This window comes from Sebastes fasciatus, chromosome 21 (genome assembly GCF_043250625.1).
Source record: "Sebastes fasciatus isolate fSebFas1 chromosome 21, fSebFas1.pri, whole genome shotgun sequence".
Lineage (NCBI taxonomy): Eukaryota > Metazoa > Chordata > Actinopteri > Perciformes > Sebastidae > Sebastes > Sebastes fasciatus.
The window spans coordinates 17,148,246-17,170,045 of NC_133815.1; the positions used below are offsets into that span (position 1 = coordinate 17,148,246).

General features: G+C 37.4%; 4 protein-coding genes across 4 annotated transcripts in view; all 4 read left to right on the forward strand.

Annotated features, from left to right (window-relative positions):
- The window catches only part of LOC141759483 (myelin-associated glycoprotein-like), a 31,619-nt gene extending 18,065 nt beyond the window's left edge, over nucleotides 1-13,554 (forward strand). Inside the window, exons 5-8 of the mRNA XM_074621594.1 lie at nucleotides 3,671-3,934; nucleotides 12,758-12,845; nucleotides 12,951-12,987; nucleotides 13,106-13,554. Of these exons, the coding sequence (XP_074477695.1) occupies nucleotides 3,671-3,934; nucleotides 12,758-12,845; nucleotides 12,951-12,987; nucleotides 13,106-13,159 (443 nt within the window). The 3' untranslated portion in view covers nucleotides 13,160-13,554. The remainder of the gene's footprint in view (nucleotides 1-3,670; nucleotides 3,935-12,757; nucleotides 12,846-12,950; nucleotides 12,988-13,105) is intronic.
- LOC141759487 (myeloid cell surface antigen CD33-like) lies at nucleotides 2,300-3,619 on the forward strand. The gene is made up of 3 exons (XM_074621599.1): nucleotides 2,300-2,372; nucleotides 2,576-2,959; nucleotides 3,270-3,619. The coding sequence occupies exons 1-3, from the start codon at nucleotides 2,300-2,302 to the stop codon at nucleotides 3,617-3,619; spliced, it is 807 nt and encodes a 268-aa protein (XP_074477700.1).
- A 1,474-nt stretch (nucleotides 13,555-15,028) lies between the features above and the next one.
- LOC141760081 (sialic acid-binding Ig-like lectin 14) lies at nucleotides 15,029-18,214 on the forward strand. The gene is made up of 7 exons (XM_074622728.1): nucleotides 15,029-15,048; nucleotides 15,806-16,164; nucleotides 16,477-16,782; nucleotides 16,877-17,137; nucleotides 17,414-17,501; nucleotides 17,607-17,643; nucleotides 17,766-18,214. Exons 1-7 carry the CDS (start codon nucleotides 15,029-15,031, stop codon nucleotides 17,817-17,819), a joined length of 1,125 nt encoding a protein of 374 aa, XP_074478829.1. The 3' UTR covers nucleotides 17,820-18,214.
- A 1,950-nt stretch (nucleotides 18,215-20,164) lies between these two features.
- On the forward strand, nucleotides 20,165-21,482 carry LOC141759488 (myeloid cell surface antigen CD33-like). The gene is made up of 3 exons (XM_074621600.1): nucleotides 20,165-20,237; nucleotides 20,439-20,822; nucleotides 21,133-21,482. The coding sequence occupies exons 1-3, from the start codon at nucleotides 20,165-20,167 to the stop codon at nucleotides 21,480-21,482; spliced, it is 807 nt and encodes a 268-aa protein (XP_074477701.1).
- Nucleotides 21,483-21,800: the final 318 nt, after the last annotated feature.

A 21,800-nucleotide genomic window follows, 5' to 3' on the forward strand; every position in this document is an offset into this window, starting at 1 on the left:
ACAGCCATCGTTTAGTGGTGCACATCCTAACGAAACAAAAAAGCCCTTCACCTATGAAAGAATTGTAATAGAGGCGATGACTGCGGTGGCTGAAATGTTATTAAAGGACTATAAAAGTAAGACAGACTTGGTGCTTTGAGTAGCTCTCAGCCACTTTCATTTTGTCAAATTAGCTCTCAGAGGGAAACAGGTTGGAGACCCCTGTTCTTATGTCTTGCTGCCTCTTGGCCACGTCGTCATTGTAAATGAGAATTGGTTCTCAATTGACTTGTGTGGTTAAATAAAGATAAAATAAAATAAAAATAAATAAATATTTGTGTGCTGAACTCACGCAGCTGTTTATGTGTGATTTGTTATTCATATGTCCAGATGTGTGCAAATAAAAGTCTCAAAGCTTTAAATAGGGAGCTAGAGTCAAAAATGATGACATGCAAAGGATAGTGAACATGGCACCATAAGCAGTTCTGCACACACATTCGTAATGTTGTACAAGATTACATTTAGTTTTGACATGTTTATGTGTCATTTTGTTTCATGATATCTTCTGATTATTTCTGACAAGGCATCGACCTTGTTTTGTTATGTATTGTGTATCCCGTTTTCTCCATACAGTCATTTTAATTACGACAGAAAAGAAGATGAAGATTGTTTCCACTCTGTAAGGTTGGGCTGTTTTTTGCCACATTTTTATTATCATTATTTTTCTTCTCCTAAATTCTTTCTATGCAAAAATAGGAGCAAAAAGGACATAAAACTAGAAGCACTGCCTGCAGGTAATGCTAGTAGAGGGAGGAGGGGCTGCTTGGTCTCAGCCAGCTGCCTAGTTTATAACCATTTTAAGATATGTGGCAAACTAAGCTAAACAGTTAGACTACATACAGACTGCTTTTGTTTTAGCTTGTGTAGCCGAGGGTTACGTTGCAACTATACTTTATGAAGGTAATAAAATAATAGCACGGAGGCTCCGTATAGTCTGCATCAAGACGGCAACAACTTCTTTAACCTTGTCAACAACAGGCATCACTGCTTCACCACTTCACCGCTTCACCACTTCTGTATTTGCTAACATTACTGAGAAGTTGCATGTTTAAAATGAAGAAATTCAGCATGAGTACATCTAGACCTTTATGTAAACCAACTGGATCACTTGATAGTTGACAGTGAACGACATGCAGATCTACATTATAAATCTCTGTGGCTAACAGTCAAGGTAACAGCAAACCATCCTCCTTTGTAATAACAAAACAGTACCACAACAACTAAACTACTCATGATGAAGCTCCCTCTATAGAGTGCTCCAGTGATGACATATTTTTGTAGGCCAGCCAGGAAGTTAGCATCGCCCTGGTTCCCTTGACAAAAAGCCAATGGGATTTTTACATTGGGTTTTGGATTATTGCAGAAAACAAGCTCGGTGGCAAACAAACGTTTATGATACTTATACGTTTTGTTCAGCAAGATAATCTCCACAAATGAACACCACTTTTATGAAGTAAAAAGTTAACATTAGGCTATAAATAAACTACACCACGGTCGCATGAGCGCGAGTATAAACAACGAGGCTGTAATGGCAGATGAGTTGGCATGATGACGTTTTGTAGTTTTAGTAGTCTCCAAGAACTACAGGAGAAGATAATATTGACAAAAACAAGAGGGACCAGCAGCATAACTGTTCGGCCCCTAATAAGGCATACAGGCTTGCTGAGAGTCATGTGATAAAAATTAATCTTTGAGAATAAATATGTCATTCGCACCCTGATAAGATCAAGTTGTCTCAAAAGATGACTTCCTCACTCAAAGGGTGTGAGCAGGAGGAGTCAAGACTTCTTCTTCTTCTTTTTCTTCGGCAGTATTTCAGTCATTTCATATTTGCTTTTATATCACAACGGCTTAGCAGGGAAGTCGGGTAGCTACTAGGTCTGTTGCAGTTCTGCTGACATTCACAAATTGTCTGATTTTAAAACTAACTGTTTCTTCATTTTAGCTGCCGGCTCCTATGTTACTGCTTTTATGTTTAACTCAGGGAAGTTTTTTTTATTTTGCTGATTTTCATGAACTCTACTTTTATTTGTTGGGTTTAGTTTTAGCAGAAACATCATAAACTCACACTGGATCGTTTTATATTTAAACTCTTTTCAATGCTGCAGAGCTTATTGATCACTATTATAACACAGTAACACCTGCTTGTACACGGAGAGTTCCTGGTTTGAATGTATTAATTTGAGGTGGCTTTAAAATAACATGAATGCTTTTTTTAAAAGATGTTTTATCAAAAGTAACTTTTTGTGAAATCCAGGTGATGAGTGTCATTTCAGTCCGGTCTGTGAAAATGGTGACAGCCATCGTGTTACTGAACGTCTTCTTAGTTTCAGGTGAGCTGTTTGTTCAGTCACTTTAATGTGAAGACGTTATTTTTTCCAACTGTTCATGCTCTGTCTGCAAAGTGAAATGTTTCATACTGACATTGTTAAAAAAGACCGAACATGCTGCTGCTGAATTACAGTTTGTGCATCATGAACTTTCTCTTCATGCAGATTTTGCTCCACAATTTGTTCATCAAGAGTCTGTTTTACAGGTGCTTTGGCTGTTTGTCCTAAAAGCCCATCCCTATTCATCACTACACCAAAGCAGATGGAAGCACTGAGTGGATCCTGTCTGCAAATCCCATGTAACTTTACAGTTAAATCAGAAGAGGAATTCAACAGCACAAGATCAACCTTCGGCGTGTGGATTAAAAGTAACCAAGATTTTGCTAAAAATCCACATAATGTGATTTTCAACAGTAGCAGTACGGATAATATCTATCCAATGAGTCTTACTGGAGACCTGAGTCAGAAAAACTGCACCACTTTATTTTCCATTGTGAACACAAGTTACACAGACTGGTACTACTTCAGAATTGAGAACGGATCATTCAGGGCAACAGCTTCTTGTGATCCTCTTCAAATAACAGTCAAAGGTAAGAGAGTTTTGTTTTTTTATCAGTCAGTCTATAACGTTATTGTTTAGAATAAAAAGTGAAAGTTGCAACTTTTTAATTTTGGAGGTTTTTCACTTTGACATGAACTTAAATTTTGATTAAACACTGATTCTGTTGTTAAAGTTTGACATTAAAATGATCACATTTTGGGGATATTAAAAAGCAAACCTTAGACACTTTATGCATTTTCAATACAAGATTGACACCTTTTGTGTCAGCTTTCACAAAAGTGTTCTAATATCATAATCTATTTTTTATTGTACAATCTGTGTTTGACTTGAAACTCCAGATTCTCCTCCGAGGCCCAGCATTGAGATCTCAGGTGATCTGAAGGAGAATCAGTCTGTCACTATAACCTGCTCAGCTTTCACTCCCTGTCCACACTCCCCTCCTGAACTCACCTGGACTCTCCAACAAGACCCTCACAACAAAATAGAGGAAAACACAGATCGAACCTTCACAACTAAAATCCAGAAGACCTTCACTCTGTCAGACGAACATGATGGATTCAACATCACCTGTTCAGCCAGATATCCTTTAAATGAAGGAAAAGACGTCAAGACAGCAGAGGAGAGAACGACGCTCAGTGTTTCATGTAAGATAATAAAGTGTTTGTTATTAGATCCTGTCAGCACATGATGATTCATGGAATGATTTTAATGAATAAAGTGAATCTCACGTCTTCCTCAGATGCTCCTAAAGACACCTCAGTGTCCATCAGTCCATCAGGTTTGGTGTCAGCAGGTAGCCGGGTGAACCTGACCTGCTCCAGCAGAGCCAATCCTCCCGTCATCCGCTACACCTGGATTAAGACCAGCAAAGACGGACCGGTCAGTGTATCTGAAGGAGACTTTTACAGCTTCAAGGTGACCTCTGTGACAGATATAGAAGATTATTACTGTGTGGCCACAAATGATCTCGGTAATCAGACGTCGTCACGGATTAATAATGCAGGTAAATGTAGAACTGAACTGAATCTGTTTAATTGAATCTAATCTGCTCTCCTCTCTTTTCTGTTTTTCACTTGTTTTTTTTAGTTCTCTGTGAAGCACTTTTTTTACTGCATTTTTATGAAATGACCCTATACAAATAATGGTTACACCTGTATTGTTACATATCTACATTCATCCTTTGTTTTCTTTTAGTCACCTGGTTTTGTGTTTCTATGAACAGAGAGCTCTGTCAGCTCACTACAGTGGGGTTCAGCTCTTGGAGGGATCCTTGTCATCATACTCATCTGCCTTGCTATCTGTGTTTGGTAAGTAAATTAGTTAAATTAATTCAGTTTCTGGCAATAACGTTTTAACTAAACCGATGTTGGTAACCCCGAGGGCATGGATGAGTATGTGATCTGTCAGTTTTGCTCATTTCTGCACCTGTTCTGCGACTTGACTTTGACAAAACTTAAGTATCAATCTTGATTTTCTTTCCACTGATGCACATTCAATAATGTCTGTCTCCCATCAGTCCTTACTCTCTATTGGCAGCACACTATTTATTTAACCTGAAACAGACAGTACAATAATTATTCTGACAGCTCTCTCATATCTTCCAGGTGGTTTAAGTCGAAACGTCCACAAACTCAGGTGAATATTAAACTTCGTTGTACAGTGTGCGTTGTGAATATTTTAAATCTGCTCACAGTGACTATGTCGAAAGCATCTGTCTTAATACTAAGTTGACAATCTTTGAGAGGTTAAATATTAAGAAGTACAACAAATGTGACAAAACAACCTGTTAGCAACATGCTGTGTTTGGAAACTGTAAGAAATCTAAACTGTTTTAAGTTTAGATCTGAAAATGGCTAAAGTTGGAGCACCCTGTCATGCAATGAGAATTTCAACAAATATAACAAAAAATGTATTTGAACAACACTATCAATCCTACCTTTAAGTATTATTCAATAGCTATGTAAACTGGGAAGATTCAAAATTAAATTTCACAAAAAAAACTAAATATATATCAAATTACCAAAGGTTATGCCATTAGCCTAATCAACTAAAACCAAAATAACGTCAGTTTTGTTAGCATAACCTTAATTGTTATTTCCCACTCATTTTAATATGTATGAATACTCTCTGAAACACATTCTCCAAGTCTGCTAAAGTCATACATACATTTACGAAGGTCTGGTAGTTAGTACATTAGGAATGACATGCTCTTGCCTTTAGTCTATATTTTTTAAAGGAAGATGAAATGTTGAAGCGGTTAAGAAACAGGAACATTACCCGCCTCCGCCCACCCCGCCCATGTAAGTGAGAAAAAACAGACAAACCATTAGTGTAGCCTACTCTTCTTCATAGTTTTCTATGTTCATCCTTTTGTACAATTGCATTGATAAGTATATGAATATAAAATGTTGGCCTTTAGTCTTTATAATGTAACCTGAGTGATAACTTTGAGTCTTTCCTCCTTGTTGCAAAATCAACTTTCTTATCTTGATTTAACTGAAGGAAATAAGTTTCCATCCATATTATTTATTTGGATTTGGACGTTATTTGGATAGCTATGATAAGCAGTCTTTTTGTCTTTCATGATTTGGCCTAGTGGAAGCACACAGAGGTTGAATAATGGAGGCCCGAGAATCGAACCCTGGGGGACTCCACTCTCTGAATAATGATCACTAAGGGCGACAGCATAGCCCCTACCTTCAAGATATGGCCTGACTCTAGTGAGGGTTGTAATTTAGTATAATTTATCAGCCAGTCTAGAAGTACTGTACAACAATATTAAAGGTTGCACTGTAATCTAGCAGCAACTAATTTAACCTGAATCAGTATTCAGACGTATCATTTAGCACCTTTTTTCTCACAGAGTCAAAGAGGTGACGAGCTGACTCTTCAAATGCCAACCAGCAAAACAGAAGAAGACATCCATTATGGAGAGATCGACTTCTCCAAGCGGAGACCTGAACCGTCCTCGGCCTCGGAGCAGGACAGTGGACAGCAGCAGGATACGCTGTATGCACAGGTCAACGTGTCAGAGACAGCGAGCAGCTTAAGACAGGCTGCTGACGTCCCAGAGGATCTCTACGCTCAAGTGAAGAAAAAATGAGTGTTGTTTTGTGATCATTTTTGGGTCGTATTTGTAATATACCTTTATTTTTTACTTATACAAGAAGTTTTATATGTCAGTTAGTGTAGGAAAAGACACTTGAGAAGAAAATGCAATCTTCACTGACCACAGTTAAATAAAGGAGAACTAGCAATCTGTACATCAGATCAGTTCAAGTATAAGTCTGAAAAGGCTCTTAATGGGGAACTATTCTAAATAGCGACATGAGAAGCAGTTCACACATTAACAAAGTACTACAAGATCATTTTTTTGGAAAAGTTTGTGTAATTTTGTGATATTTTACAGATCATTTTTAACAAAGCATATTTAATCTCATTTAGTTATCTATTCTTTTTCTTTCATATTTTGTGTCCCGCATTTTATTTGTATTTTAATTACTTAAGAAAATAAACATGAGACACAGTTTCTGCATTTGAAGATATTTATTCATTGCACTGTAATAAAAACCATGAAATACAACTTCTAAAAAATACCTATTAATCTCAGTTGCATTTATTGGTCCAACATTTCACATAATTGTGTGTAAACATCACCTGAAATCAAACAAATTAATCACAAACATTACAAAAGTGGCAAGATGAATTATGCATAGTAATTCCCACTGGAAACCTGCTACGGTGTTTTGGAGAAGTTAATGGACTTCTGATATATATATATATATATTTGAATATCAAGCTCAATCAAAAATAAAAGGGCATTTCATGAGACTCAGTCAATGGTGTATTAAAAGATCTGGTACTAAAATTAATTGAAAAACTTTTTATGAGTAAAAATGTTAAAACTTTATCTACTTTTTGTCAGAATTTTGCCAAAAAAAGAAAATCTTTGGGCCTCAGCCTGTAAACATTGTATTGTTTAATGTCTCAAAAGGCACCACGAGGCCATGTTGATTGTGCTTTAGTACCATACAGGGTCTTGTGAGTGAATGGAGGTATCGACATTAGCTTCTCTACATAAGTTTGACGTCACAGAAATCTAACCTCCAAACATCCCTCCTTCCATTAACCTCACACCAGTCTCCGTCAAGGTTACAGCATTAGTGTGAAGTCGTATCCAGAGTTATTGCAGTGTAGATTATTAGCTTTTTATCTCTGACATTTAATTCCTAAAAGAAATCTCTTCATAAAAGAGAGAAGCAAGAGTCACCGGCTGTGTTAACATGCAGTCATTTCATGTTACTGCTTTTATGTTTAATTCAGAGAGTTTTTTTTTATTTTGCTGCTTTTCATAAACTCTACTTTTATTTGTTGGGTTTTGTTATAGCAGAAACATCATAAACTTACACTGGATCATTTTATATTTAAACTGTTTTCAGAGCAACTCTGCAGAGATTATTAATCACTATTATAACACAGTAACATCTGGTTGTACATGGAGAGTTCCTGGTTTGAATGTATTAATTTGAGGTGGCTTTAAAATAACAGGAATGCTTCGTTTAAAAGATGTTTTATGAAAAGTAACTTTTTGTCAAATCCAGGTGATGAGTGTCATTTCAGTCCAGTCTGTGAAAATGGTGACAGCCATCGTGTTACTGAGCGTCTTCTTAGTTTCAGGTGAGCTGTTTGTTCAGTCACATTTATTTGGAGACGTTATTTTTTCCAACTGTTCATGCTCTGTATGCAAAGTGAAATGTTTCATACAGACATTGTTAAAAGGAAAAAGGACCAAACATGTTGCTGCTGAATTACAGTACGATAATACTATGCCTCACCCGGGGCACCACAATGTTGGTGACGCAGATAGGAGCAGGTCTAGTTATTAGAAAATATTAAAGATTTAATTTAATTGAATCTAATCTGCTCTCCTCTCTTTTCTGTTTTTCTCGTTTTCTGTATTGCTTTGTTTGCATTTGTATGAAATGATGCTATAAACCAGTTTATGTTTGAGGTTAACAGAAGGAATTCAGGTTGATGATGTTTTAGAGCCGTAACTTCTCCCATTAAGGAGAAGGTGACCATGCTGTCTTGTTACAGATAATCCAGAGTTTGGGGCTGTCGTCTACGTTACACTGAAGATCCTGGGAATCGTAGCGCTCTACAGTACAATCATCATCTTTGAGTGGTGAGACAAACTTTTCTATGATATGGTCATTTGCAGCTAAAGACTTATTGGTCTCTTTGAAAAGTTCATTTATTACTTTTATTCCTTCGTTTCCTTTTCGTTCAGGTGGTTTAGATCAAGATGCTGCAACAAACCAGTGAAAAGGTGAGCAACAGGTACATTATTCTTTCAACAATAAAATGTACTGCAGAGCCCTTAACCTCTCTCTCTCTCTCTCTCTCTCTCTCTCTCTCTCTCTCTCTCTCTCTCTCTCTCTCTCTCTCTCTCTCTCTCTCTCTCTGTTGTTTCATGTCCACAGGACGCAGTAGAAGCAGACTATGTCAACAGAGTGATTGAGATCCAAGCATCATGAAGGAGAAGAAGATGATGTCATGTTCACCATGAATGGAATATTTCTCTATTTCTTATTCAGCTAATTCTTAAATATTAAATGGCTTTACTTTGCAGACGATTGGTAAGATGAACAGAGTGCAAACAGGGCATTAGATAACATGAATCTAATATATAGCAGCTTCATCATTAGTTTGTGTAAGATTGTGCTGATTTATGGCATTCTTATGGTAATTATTTGTCATTGCCTCAATGGGGTTTCTTTGCATGTGAATATATATATATGTTTGACTAAAGGACAGTTAAATTCAGGTGATGAGGAAGCAGAAAGTGTTAATTTTGATCAGGTATTTTCTCATTTGTATTTGTATATACGTGTGTATGAGACTGCTGAATTAAAAGCATTAAGTGAACAAAGCGTTTTAATGACTGAGGTTCTCTCATCAGCACGGCAATGCAGAGCAGCAGTGAAACAGACTGTGCACAAGTCAGCATAAACTCTGTGCTACCTACATGTGTGAAATACACTTTAGAATAAGTTGAGGAATGATGTTGGTATTAATAAATATTATTTTCAGTTCTACAAGGAAACAGACACCTCAAAGCCAAAGAGAAGTGGTGGGATGTAAACTGGTCAAGTCATGAACAGAGCGCTGGGAAAAAGCTGAGAACTGAGTAAAAAGGGGAAGTTGGTTGGCTGGGTTTTATCGACAAGTCCTTCTGCAGGATCGTCATAGCGACAAAACGTCCTCCTCAGTCCAGAATTGTGTTTATTATTCACTTATTGACTATTTACTCTTTGACGTGGAACACTTTCTGAGGAACTTGACTTGTCAGTTTGCTCCTCTGGATTTAAGCTGAGTGTAGGCCTGCAGGATACGAGTAAAATCTGAGATGTGCGATAACATTGTTCAGTATTGTGATGACAATATGTAATAAATAAACTAATATTGAAGTGTGCATATTAGCTATACATTTCCCATGTCAGCCTTTCAGAGGGAGGAGTGGCTGCTTTGTCTCAGCCAGTTGCTTAGTTTACAACCATTTTAAGATATCCAGATTTCCCTCGAAAAAGAGATTTTAATCTCATGGACCTCCTGGTTAAATAAAGGTTCAATTAAAAAAAAAAATAGTAATGTGGCAAACTAAGCTAAACAGTTAGACTACATACAGACTGCTTTTGCTTTAGCTTGTGTAGCTGAGGGTGACGTTACAGCTTCACTTTATGAATGTAATAGAATAATAGCAAGGAGGCTCCGTGTAGTCGGCACCAAGACTTCAACAACTTCATTAACCTTGTCAACGACAGCGCATCACCACTTCTCCACTTCTGTATTTGCTAACATCAATGAGAAGTTGCATGTTTAAAAATAAGAAATTCAGCATGAGTACATCTAGATCTTTATCTAAACTAACTGGATCACTCGATAGTTGACAGTGAACGACATGCAGATCTACATTATAAATCTCTGTTGGCTAACAGTCAAGGTTACAGCAACAACACAGTATACAGCTGCTACGTATTAACTTGTATTATCTGACCTTTCCTACAGAAGAAACAGTTGTTTGTTGTATAATAAATTACTCTTTGGTTATAGGATCTGATATGATGAACACTGGCTATCTGTACTGATGGTCTCAAATCCTCCTCCTTTGTAATAACAAGACAGTACCACAACATCTACAGTACTCGTAGTAAAACTCCCTCTATATAGTACATGTCTATATTTTATATCTACTGACTTGTTCATTGTTTTTATATTCGTTTAATGTGTCACTATTGTTATTGATGTAAGATGAACTACAAGAGAAGATAAGGCATACAGGATTGCTTTGAGTCATGTGATAAAAAATAATCTTTGAGAATGAATATGTCATTCGCAGCCTGATGAGCTGAGGTTGTCTCAAAAGATGACTTCCTCTCTCACAGGATGTGGGCAGGAGGTGTTTCAGTCATTTCATATTTGCTTTAATATCACAACGGCTTAGCAGGGAAGTCGGGTAGCTCCTGGGTCTGTTGCAGTTCTGCTGACATTCACAAATTGTCTGATTTTAAAACTAATTGTTTCTTCGTTTTAGCTGCCGGCTCCTTTGGTAAGATAACATGTTATTGCTTTTATGTTTAACTCTGAGAGTTTCCTTTTATTTTGCTACTTTTCATGAACTCTACTTTTATTTGTTGGGTTTTGTTTTAGCAGAAACATCATAAACTCACACTGGATCATTTTATATTTAAACTGTTTTTAACTCTGCAGAGATTATTAATCACTATTATAACACAGTAATATCTGATTGTACACGGAGAGTTCCTGGTTTGAATGTATTAATTTGAGGTGGCTTTAAAATAACATGAATGCTTCGTTTAAAAGATGTTTTATGAAAAGTAACTTTTTGTCAAATCCAGGTGATGAGTGTCATTTCAGTCCAGTCTGTGAAAATGGTGACAGCCATCGTGTTACTGAGCTTCTTCTTTGTTTCAGGTGAGCTGTTTGTTCAGTCACTTTTATTTGGAGACGTTACTTTTTCCAACTGTTCATGCTCTGTCTGCAAAGTGAAATGTTTCATACTGACATTGTTAAAAAGACCAAACATGTTGCTGCTGAATTACAGTTTGTGCATCATGAACTTTCTCTTCATGCAGATTTTGCTCCACAATTTGTTCATCACGAGTCTGTTTCACAGGTGCTTTGGCTGTTTGTCCTGAAAGAACAGCCCTATTCATTACTGCACCAAAGGAGATGGAAGCACTGAGTGGATCTTGCCTGCAAATTCCATGTAACTTTAGAATTAAACCAGAAGAGAAACTCAGCAGCGCAAGATCAATCTTCGGAGTGTGGATTAAAAATAGCAAAGATTTTGCCAAAAATCCAAACTATGTGATTTTCAACAGTAGCAGGATGGATAATATCTATCCAATGAGTCTTACTGGAGACCTGAGTCAGAAAAACTGCAACACTTTATTTTCCATTGTAAACACAAGTTACACAGACTGGTACTACTTCAGAATTGAGAACAGACCATTCACGTCAACAGCTCTTTGTGATCCTCTTCAAATAACAGTCAAAGGTAAGAGAATATTGTTTTTTATCAGTCAGTCTATAACGTTATTGTTTAGAATAAAAAGTGAAAGTTGCAACTTTTTAATTTTGGAGGTTTTTCACTTTGCCATGAATTTAAATTCTGATTAAACACTGATTCTGTACAATTTAACATTAAAATGGTCAAGTTTTGGGATATTAAAAAGCAAGCCTTAGACACTTTATGCATTTTCAATATAAAATTGTCACCTTCTGTGTCAGCCTTGGTTTTAAAAAAGTATTCTAATCTATCATGATTTATTTTTTATTGTACAATCTGTGTTTGATTTGAAACCCCAGATACTCCTCCGAGGCCCAGCATTGAGATCTCAGGTGATCTGAAGGAGAAGCAGTCTGTCACTATAACCTGCTCAGCTTTCACCCCCTGTCCACACTCCCCTCCTAAACTCACCTGGACTCTCCAACAAGACCCTCACAACAAAATAGAGGAAAACACAGATCGAACCTTCACAACTAAAATACAGAAGACCTTCACTCTGTCAAACGAAGATGATGGATTCATCATCACCTGTTCAGCCAGATATCCTGTAAATGAAGGAAAAGACGTCAAGAAAGCAAAGAAGAGAACGACGCTCAGTGTTTCATGTAAGATAATAAGTGTTTGTTATTAGATCCTGTCAGCACATGATGATTCATGGGATGATTTTAATGAATAAAGTGAATCTCACATTTTCCTCAGATGCTCCCAAAGACACCTCAGTGTCCATCAGTCCATCAGGTTTGGTGTCAGCAGGTAGTCTGGTGAACCTGACCTGCTCCAGCAGAGCCAATCCTCCCGTTAGCTTCACCTGGTTCAAGACCAGCAAAGACGGACCTGTCAGTGTAGCTGAAGGAGACTTTTACAGCTTCAAGGTGACCTCTGTGACAGATATAGAGGATTATTACTGTGTGGCCACAAATGATCTCGGTAATCAGACATCACGGATTAATAATGCAGGTAAATGTAGAACTGAACTGAATGTGTTTAATTTAATCTGCTCTCCTCTCTTTTCTGTTTTTCTAGTTTTCTGTATTGCTTTGTTTGTTTGTTTGTTTGTTTGTTTGTTTGTTTGTTTGTTTGAGTACCCTGTAAAACACCTTTTATTGCATTTGTATGAAATGATGCTATAAACCAGTTTATGTTTGAGGTTAACAGAAGGAATTCAGGTTGATGATGTTTTAGAGCCGTAACATTTCCCATTAAGGAGAAGGTGACCATGCTGTCTTGTTACAGATAATCCAGAGTTTGGGGCTGTCGTCTACGTTACACTGAAGATCCTGGGAATCGTAGCGCTCTACAGTACAATCATCATCTTTGAGTGGTGAGAAACACTTTTCTATGATATGGTCATTTGCAGCTAAAGACTTATTGGTCTCTTTGAAAAGTTCATTTATTACTTTTATTCCTTCGTTTCCTTTTCGTTCAGGTGGTTTAGATCAAGATGCTGCAACAAACCAGTGAAGGTGAGCAACAGGTACATTATTCTTTCAACAATAAAATGTGCTGCTGAGCGCTTAACACCTCTCTCTCTCTCTCTCTCTCTCTCTCTCTCTCTCTCTCTCTGTTGTTTCATGTCCACAGGACGCAGTAGAAGCAGACTATGTCAACAGAGTGATTGAGATCCAAGCATCATGAAGGAGAAGAAGATGATGTCATGTTCACCATAGATGGAATATTTCTCTATTTCTCATTCAGCTTATTGTTAAATATTTAATGGCTTTACTTTGCAGACGATTGGTAAGATGAACAGAGTGCAAACAGGACATTAGATAACATGAATATAATATATAGCAGCTTCATCATTAGTTTGTGTAAGATTGTGCTGATTTATGGCATTCTTATGGTAATTATTTTTCATTGCCTCAACGGGATTTCTTTGTATGTGAATATATATATGTTTGGTAACAGGACAGTTAAATTCAGGTGATGAGGAAGCAGAAAGTGTTAATTTTTATCAGGTATTTTCTCATTTGTGTTTGTATATACATGTGTATAAGACTGCTGAATTAAAAGCATTTGAAGTGAACAAAGCGTTTTAATCATTGAGGTTCTCTCATCAGCACGGCAATGCAGAGCAGCAGTGATACAGACTGTGCACAAGTCAGCATAAACTCTGCGCTACCTACATGTGTGAAATACACTTTAGAATAAGTTGAGGCATGATGTTGGTATTAATAAATATTATTTTCAGTTCTAGAAGGAAACATAGACACCTCACAGCCAAAGAGAAGTGGTGGGATGTAAACTGGTGAAGTCATGAACAGAGCGCTGAGAAAAAGCTGAGAACTGAGTAAAAAGGGGAAGTTGGTTGGCTGGGTTTTATCGACAAGTCCTTCTGCAGGATCGTCATAGCGACAAAACGTCTTCATCAGTCCAGAATTGTGTTTATTATTCACTTATTGACTATTTACTCTTTGACGTGGAACACTTTCTGAGGAACTTGACTTGTTAGTTTGCTCCTCTGGATTTAAGCTGAGTGTAGGCCTGCAGGATACGAGTAAAATCTGAGATGTGTGATAACATTGTTCAGTATTGCGACGACAACATGACTTGTAATAAATAAATAAATATTGAAGTGTTCATATTAGCTCTACATTTCCCACGCCCTGTCAACAACAGCACTTCACCACTTCTGTATTTGCTAACATTACTGAGAAGTTGCATGTTTAAAAATAAGAAATTCAGCATGAGTACATCTAGATCTTTATCTAAACTAACTGGATCACTTGATAGTTGACAGTGAACGACATGCAGATCTACATTATAAATCTCTGTTGGCTAACAGTCAAGGTAACAGCAACAACACAGTATACAGCTGCTACGTATTAACTTGTATTATCTGACCTTTCCTACAGAAGAAAAAGCTGTTTGTTGTATAATAAATTACTCTTTGGTTATATGATCTGATATGATGAACACTGGCTTTCTGTACTGATGGTCTCAAATCATCCTCCTCAGTAATAACAAAACAGTACCACAACAAATAAACTACTCGTAATTAAACTCCCTCTTTAGGGTGCTCCAGGGATGACGTATTTTTGTAGACAAGCCAGGAAGTTAGCATCTCCCTGGTTACCTTGACAAAAAGCCAATGGGATTTTCACATTGGGTTTTGGATTATTGCAGAAAATAAGCTCCTCGGCAAACAAACGTTTATGATACTTATACGTTTTGTTCAGCAAGATAATCTCCACAAATGAACACCACTTTTATGAAGTAAAAAGCTCACATTAGGATATAAATAAACTACACCACGGTCACATGAGCGCGAGTATAAACAACGAGGCTGTAATGGTGGACGAGTCGGCATGATGACGTTTAGTAGTCTTAGTAGTCTCCAAGAACTACAGGAGAAGATAATATTGACAAAAACAAGAGGGACCAGCAGCATAACTGTTCGGCCCCTAATAAGGCATACAGGCTTGCTGTGAGTCATGTGATAAAAATCATGTTTGAAAATAAATATGTTATTCGCACCCTGATGAGATCAAGTTGTCTCAAAAGATGACTTCCTCACTCACATGGTGCGAACAGGAGGAGTGAAGACTTCTTCTTCTTTTTCGGCAGTATTTCAGTCATTTCATGTTTGCTTTTATATCACAACGGCTTAGCAGGGAAGTCGGGTAGCTACTGGGTCTGTTGCAGTTCTGCTGACATTCACAAATTGGTAAGATAACATGTTACTGCTTTTATGTTTAACTCAGGGAAGTTTTTTTTATTTTGCTGATTTTCATGAACTCTACTTTTATTTGTTGGGTTTTGTTTTAGCAGAAACATCATAAACTCACACTGGATCGTTTTATATTTAAACTCTTTTCAATGCTGCAGAGCTTATTGATCACTATTATAACACAGTAACACCTGCTTGTACACGGAGAGTTCCTGGTTTGAATGTATTAATTTGAGGTGGCTTTAAAATAACATGAATGCTTTTTTTAAAAGATGTTTTATCAAAAGTAACTTTTTGTGAAATCCAGGTGATGAGTGTCATTTCAGTCCGGTCTGTGAAAATGGTGACAGCCATCGTGTTACTGAACGTCTTCTTAGTTTCAGGTGAGCTGTTTGTTCAGTCACTTTAATGTGAAGACGTTATTTTTTCCAACTGTTCATGCTCTGTCTGCAAAGTGAAATGTTTCATACTGACATTGTTAAAAAAGACCGAACATGCTGCTGCTGAATTACAGTTTGTGCATCATGAACTTTCTCTTCATGCAGATTTTGCTCCACAATTTGTTCATCAAGAGTCTGTTTTACAGGTGCTTTGGCTGTTTGTCCTAAAAGCCCATCCCTATTCATCACTACACCAAAGCAGATGGAAGCACTGAGTGGATCCTGTCTGCAAATCCCATGTAACTTTACAGTTAAATCAGAAGAGGAATTCAACAGCACAAGATCAACCTTCGGCGTGTGGATTAAAAGTAACCAAGATTTTGCTAAAAATCCACATAATGTGATTTTCAACAGTAGCAGTACGGATAATATCTATCCAATGAGTCTTACTGGAGACCTGAGTCAGAAAAACTGCACCACTTTATTTTCCATTGTAAACACAAGTTACACAGACTGGTACTACTTCAGAATTGAGAACAGACCATTCACGTCAACAGCTTTTTGTGATCCTCTTCAAATAACAGTCAAAGGTAAGAGAGTTTTGTTTTTTTATCAGTCAGTCTATAACGTTATTGTTTAGAATAAAAAGTGAAAGTTGCAACTTTTTAATTTTGGAGGTTTTTCACTTTGCCATGAATTTAAATTCTGATTAAACACTGATTCTGTACAATTTAACATTAAAATGGTCAAGTTTTGGGATATTAAAAAGCAAGCCTTAGACACTTTATGCATTTTCAATATAAAATTGTCACCTTCTGTGTCAGCCTTGGTTTTAAAAAAGTATTCTAATCTATCATGATTTATTTTTTATTGTACAATCTGTGTTTGATTTGAAACCCCAGATACTCCTCCGAGGCCCAGCATTGCGATCTCAGGTGATCTGAAGGAGAAGCAGTCTGTCACTATAACCTGCTCAGCTTTCACTCCCTGTCCACACTCCCCTCCTAAACTCACCTGGACTCTCCAACAAGACCCTCACAACAAAATAGAGGAAAACACAGATCGAACCTTCACAACTAAAATACAGAAGACCTTCACTCTGTCAAACGAAGATGATGGATTCATCATCACCTGTTCAGCCAGATATCCTGTAAATGAAGGAAAAGACGTCAAGACAGCAGAGAAGAGAACGACGCTCAATGTTTCATGTAAGATAATAAGTGTTTGTTATTAGATCCTGTCAGCACATGATGATTCATGGGATGATTTTAATGAATAAAGTGAATCTCACATTTTCCTCAGATGCTCCCAAAGACACCTCAGTGTCCATCAGTCCATCAGGTTTGGTGTCAGCAGGTAGTCTGGTGAACCTGACCTGCTCCAGCAGAGCCAATCCTCCCGTCAGCTTCACCTGGTTCAAGACCAGCAAAGACGGACCTGTCAGTGTAGCTGAAGGAGACTTTTACAGCTTCAAGGTGACCTCTGTGACAGATATAGAGGATTATTACTGTGTGGCCACAAATGATCTCGGTAATCAGACGTCATCACGGATTAATAATGCAGGTAAATGTAGAACTGAACTGAATGTGTTTAATTTAATCTGCTCTCCTCTCTTTTCTGTTTTTCTAGTTTTCTGTATTGCTTTGTTTGTTTGTTTGTTTGTTTGTTTGTTTGTTTGTTTGTTTGAGTACCCTGTAAAACACCTTTTATTGCATTTGTATGAAATGATGCTATAAACCAGTTTATGTTTGAGGTTAACAGAAGGAATTCAGGTTGATGATGTTTTAGAGCCGTAACATTTCCCATTAAGGAGAAGGTGACCATGCTGTCTTGTTACAGATAATCCAGAGTTTGGGGCTGTCGTCTACGTTACACTGAAGATCCTGGGAATCGTAGCGCTCTACAGTACAATCATCATCTTTGAGTGGTGAGAAACACTTTTCTATGATATGGTCATTTGCAGCTAAAGACTTATTGGTCTCTTTGAAAAGTTCATTTATTACTTTTATTCCTTCGTTTCCTTTTCGTTCAGGTGGTTTAGATCAAGATGCTGCAACAAACCAGTAAAGGTGAGCAACAGGTACATTATTCTTTCAACAATAAAATGTGCTGCTGAGCGCTTAACACCTCTCTCTCTCTCTCTCTCTCTCTCTCTCTCTCTCTCTCTCTCTCTGTTGTTTCATGTCCACAGGACGCAGTAGAAGCAGACTATGTCAACAGAGTGATTGAGATCCAAGCATCATGAAGGAGAAGAAGATGATGTCATGTTCACCATAGATGGAATATTTCTCTATTTCTCATTCAGCTTATTGTTAAATATTTAATGGCTTTACTTTGCAGACGATTGGTAAGATGAACAGAGTGCAAACAGGACATTAGATAACATGAATATAATACATAGCAGCTTCATCATTAGTTTGTGTAAGATTGTGCTGATTTATGGCATTCTTATGGTAATTATTTTTCATTGCCTCAACGGGATTTCTTTGTATGTGAATATATATATGTTTGGTAACAGGACAGTTAAATTCAGGTGATGAGGAAGCAGAAAGTGTTAATTTTTATCAGGTATTTTCTCATTTGTGTTTGTATATACATGTGTATAAGACTGCTGAATTAAAAGCATTTGAAGTGAACAAAGCGTTTTAATCATTGAGGTTCTCTCATCAGCACGGCAATGCAGAGCAGCAGTGATACACACTGTGCACAAGTCAGCATAAACTCTGTGCTACCTACATGTGTGAAACACACTTTAGAATAAGTTGAGGCATGATGTTGGTATTAATAAATATTATTTTCAGTTCTAGAAGGAAACATAGACACCTCAAAGCCAAAGAGAAGTGGTGGGATGTAAACTGGTGAAGTCATGAACAGAGCGCTGAGAAAAAGCTGAGAACTGAGTAAAAAGGGGAAGTTGGTTGGCTGGGTTTTATCGACAAGTCCTTCTGCAGGATCGTCATAGCGACAAAACGTCTTCATCAGTCCAGAATTGTGTTTATTATTCACTTATTGACTATTTACTCTTTGACGTGGAACACTTTCTGAGGAACTTGACTTGTTAGTTTGCTCCTCTGGATTTAAGCTGAGTGTAGGCCTGCGGGATACGAGTAAAATCTGAGATGTGTGATAACATTGTTCAGTATTGCGACGACAACATGACTTGTAATAAATAAATAAATATTGAAGTGTTCATATTAGCTCTACATTTCCCACGCCCTGTCAACAACAGCACTTCACCACTTCTGTATTTGCTAACATTACTGAGAAGTTGCATGTTTAAAAATAAGAAATTCAGCATGAGTACATCTAGATCTTTATCTAAACTAACTGGATCACTTGATAGTTGACAGTGAACGACATGCAGATCTACATTATAAATCTCTGTTGGCTAACAGTCAAGGTTACAGCATTAACACAGTATACAGCTGCTACGTATTAACTTGTATTATCTGAGCTTTCCTACAGAAGAAACAGCTGTTTGTTGTATAATAAATTACTCTTTGGTTATATGATCTGATATGATGAACACTGGCTTTCTGTACTGATGGTCTCAAATCATCCTCCTCAGTAATAACAAAACAGTACCACAACAAATAAACTACTCGTAATTAAACTCCCTCTTTAGGGTGCTCCAGGGATGACGTATTTTTGTAGACAAGCCAGGAAGTTAGCATCTCCCTGGTTACCTTGACAAAAAGCCAATGGGATTTTCACATTGGGTTTTGGATTATTGCAGAAAATAAGCTCCTCGGCAAACAAACGTTTATGATACTTATACGTTTTGTTCAGCAAGTTAATCTCCACAAATGAACACCACTTTTATGAAGTAAAAAGCTAACATTAGGCTATAAATAAACTACACCACGGTCACATGAGCACGAGTATAAACAACGAGGCTGTAATGGTGGACGAGTCGGCATGATGACGTTTAGTAGTTTTAGTAGTCTCCAAGAACTACAGGAGAAGATAATATCGACAAAAACAAGAGGGACCAGCAGCATAACTGTTCGGCCCCTAATAAGGCATACAGGCTTGCTGTGAGTCATGTGATAAAAATCATGTTTGAAAATAAATATGTTATTCGCACCCTGATGAGATCAAGTTGTCTCAAAAGATGACTTCCTCATTCACATGGTGCGAACAGGAGGAGTGAAGACTTCTTCTTCTTTTTCGGCAGTATTTCAGTCATTTCATGTTTGCTTTTATATCACAACGGCTTAGCAGGGAAGTCGGGTAGCTACTGGGTCTGTTGCAGTTCTGCTGACATTCACAAATTGGTAAAATAACATGTTACTGCTTTTATGTTTAACTCAGGGAAGTTTTTTTTATTTTGCTGATTTTCATGAACTCTACTTTTATTTGTTGGGTTTTGTTTTAGCAGAAACATCATAAACTCACACTGGATCGTTTTATATTTAAACTCTTTTCAATGCTGCAGAGCTTATTGATCACTATTATAACACAGTAACACCTGCTTGTACACGGAGAGTTCCTGGTTTGAATGTATTAATTTGAGGTGGCTTTAAAATAACATGAATGCTTTTTTTAAAAGATGTTTTATCAAAAGTAACTTTTTGTGAAATCCAGGTGATGAGTGTCATTTCAGTCCGGTCTGTGAAAATGGTGACAGCCATCGTGTTACTGAACGTCTTCTTAGTTTCAGGTGAGCTGTTTGTTCAGTCACTTTAATGTGAAGACGTTATTTTTTCCAACTGTTCATGCTCTGTCTGCAGTGAAATGTTTCATACTGACATTGTTAAAAAAGACCGAACATGCTGCTGCTGAATTACAGTTTGTGCATCATGAACTTTCTCTTCATGCAGATTTTGCTCCACAATTTGTTCATCACGAGTCTGTTTCACAGGTGCTTTGGCTGTTTGTCCTAAAAGCCCATCCCTATTCATCACTACACCAAAGCAGATGGAAGCACTGAGTGGATCCTGTCTGCAAATCCCATGTAACTTTACAGTTAAATCAGAAGAGGAATTCAACAGCACAAGATCAACCTTCGGCGTGTGGATTAAAAGTAACCAAGATTTTGCTAAAAATCCACATAATGTGATTTTCAACAGTAGCAGTACGGATAATATCTATCCAATGAGTCTTACTGGAGACCTGAGTCAGAATAACTGCACCACTTTATTTTCCATTGTGAACACAAGTTACACAGACTGGTACTACTTCAGAATTGAGAACGGATCATTCAGGGCAACAGCTTCTTGTGATCCTCTTCAAATAACAGTCAAAGGTAAGAGAGTTTTGTTTTTTTATCATTGAGTCTATAACGTTATTGTTTAGAATAAAAAGTGAAAGTTGCAACTTTTTAATTTTGGAGGTTTTTCACTTTGACATGAACTTAAATTTTGATTAAACACTGATTCTGTTGTTAAAGTTTGACATTAAAATGATCACATTTTGGGGATATTAAAAAGCAAACCTTAGACACTTTATGCATTTTCAATACAAGATTGACACCTTTTGTGTCAGCTTTCACAAAAGTGTTCTAATATCATAATCTATTTTTTATTGTACAATCTGTGTTTGACTTGAAACTCCAGATTCTCCTCCGAGGCCCAGCATTGAGATCTCAGGTGATCTGAAGGAGAATCAGTCTGTCACTATAACCTGCTCAGCTTTCACTCCCTGTCCACACTCCCCTCCTGAACTCACCTGGACTCTCCAACAAGACCCTCACAACAAAATAGAGGAAAACACAGATCGAACCTTCACAACTAAAATCCAGAAGACCTTCACTCTGTCAGACGAACATGATGGATTCAACATCACCTGTTCAGCCAGATATCCTTTAAATGAAGGAAAAGACGTCAAGACAGCAGAGGAGAGAAAAACGCTCAATGTTTCATGTAAGATAATAAAGTGTTTGTTATTAGATCCTGTCAGCACATGATGATTCATGGAATGATTTTAATGAATAAAGTGAATCTCACGTCTTCCTCAGATGCTCCTAAAGACACCTCAGTGTCCATCAGTCCATCAGGTTTGGTGTCAGCAGGTAGCCGGGTGAACCTGACCTGCTCCAGCAGAGCCAATCCTCCCGTCATCCGCTACACCTGGATTAAGACCAGCAAAGACGGACCGGTCAGTGTATCTGAAGGAGACTTTTACAGCTTCAAGGTGACCTCTGTGACAGATATAGAAGATTATTACTGTGTGGCCACAAATGATCTCGGTAATCAGACGTCGTCACGGATTAATAATGCAGGTA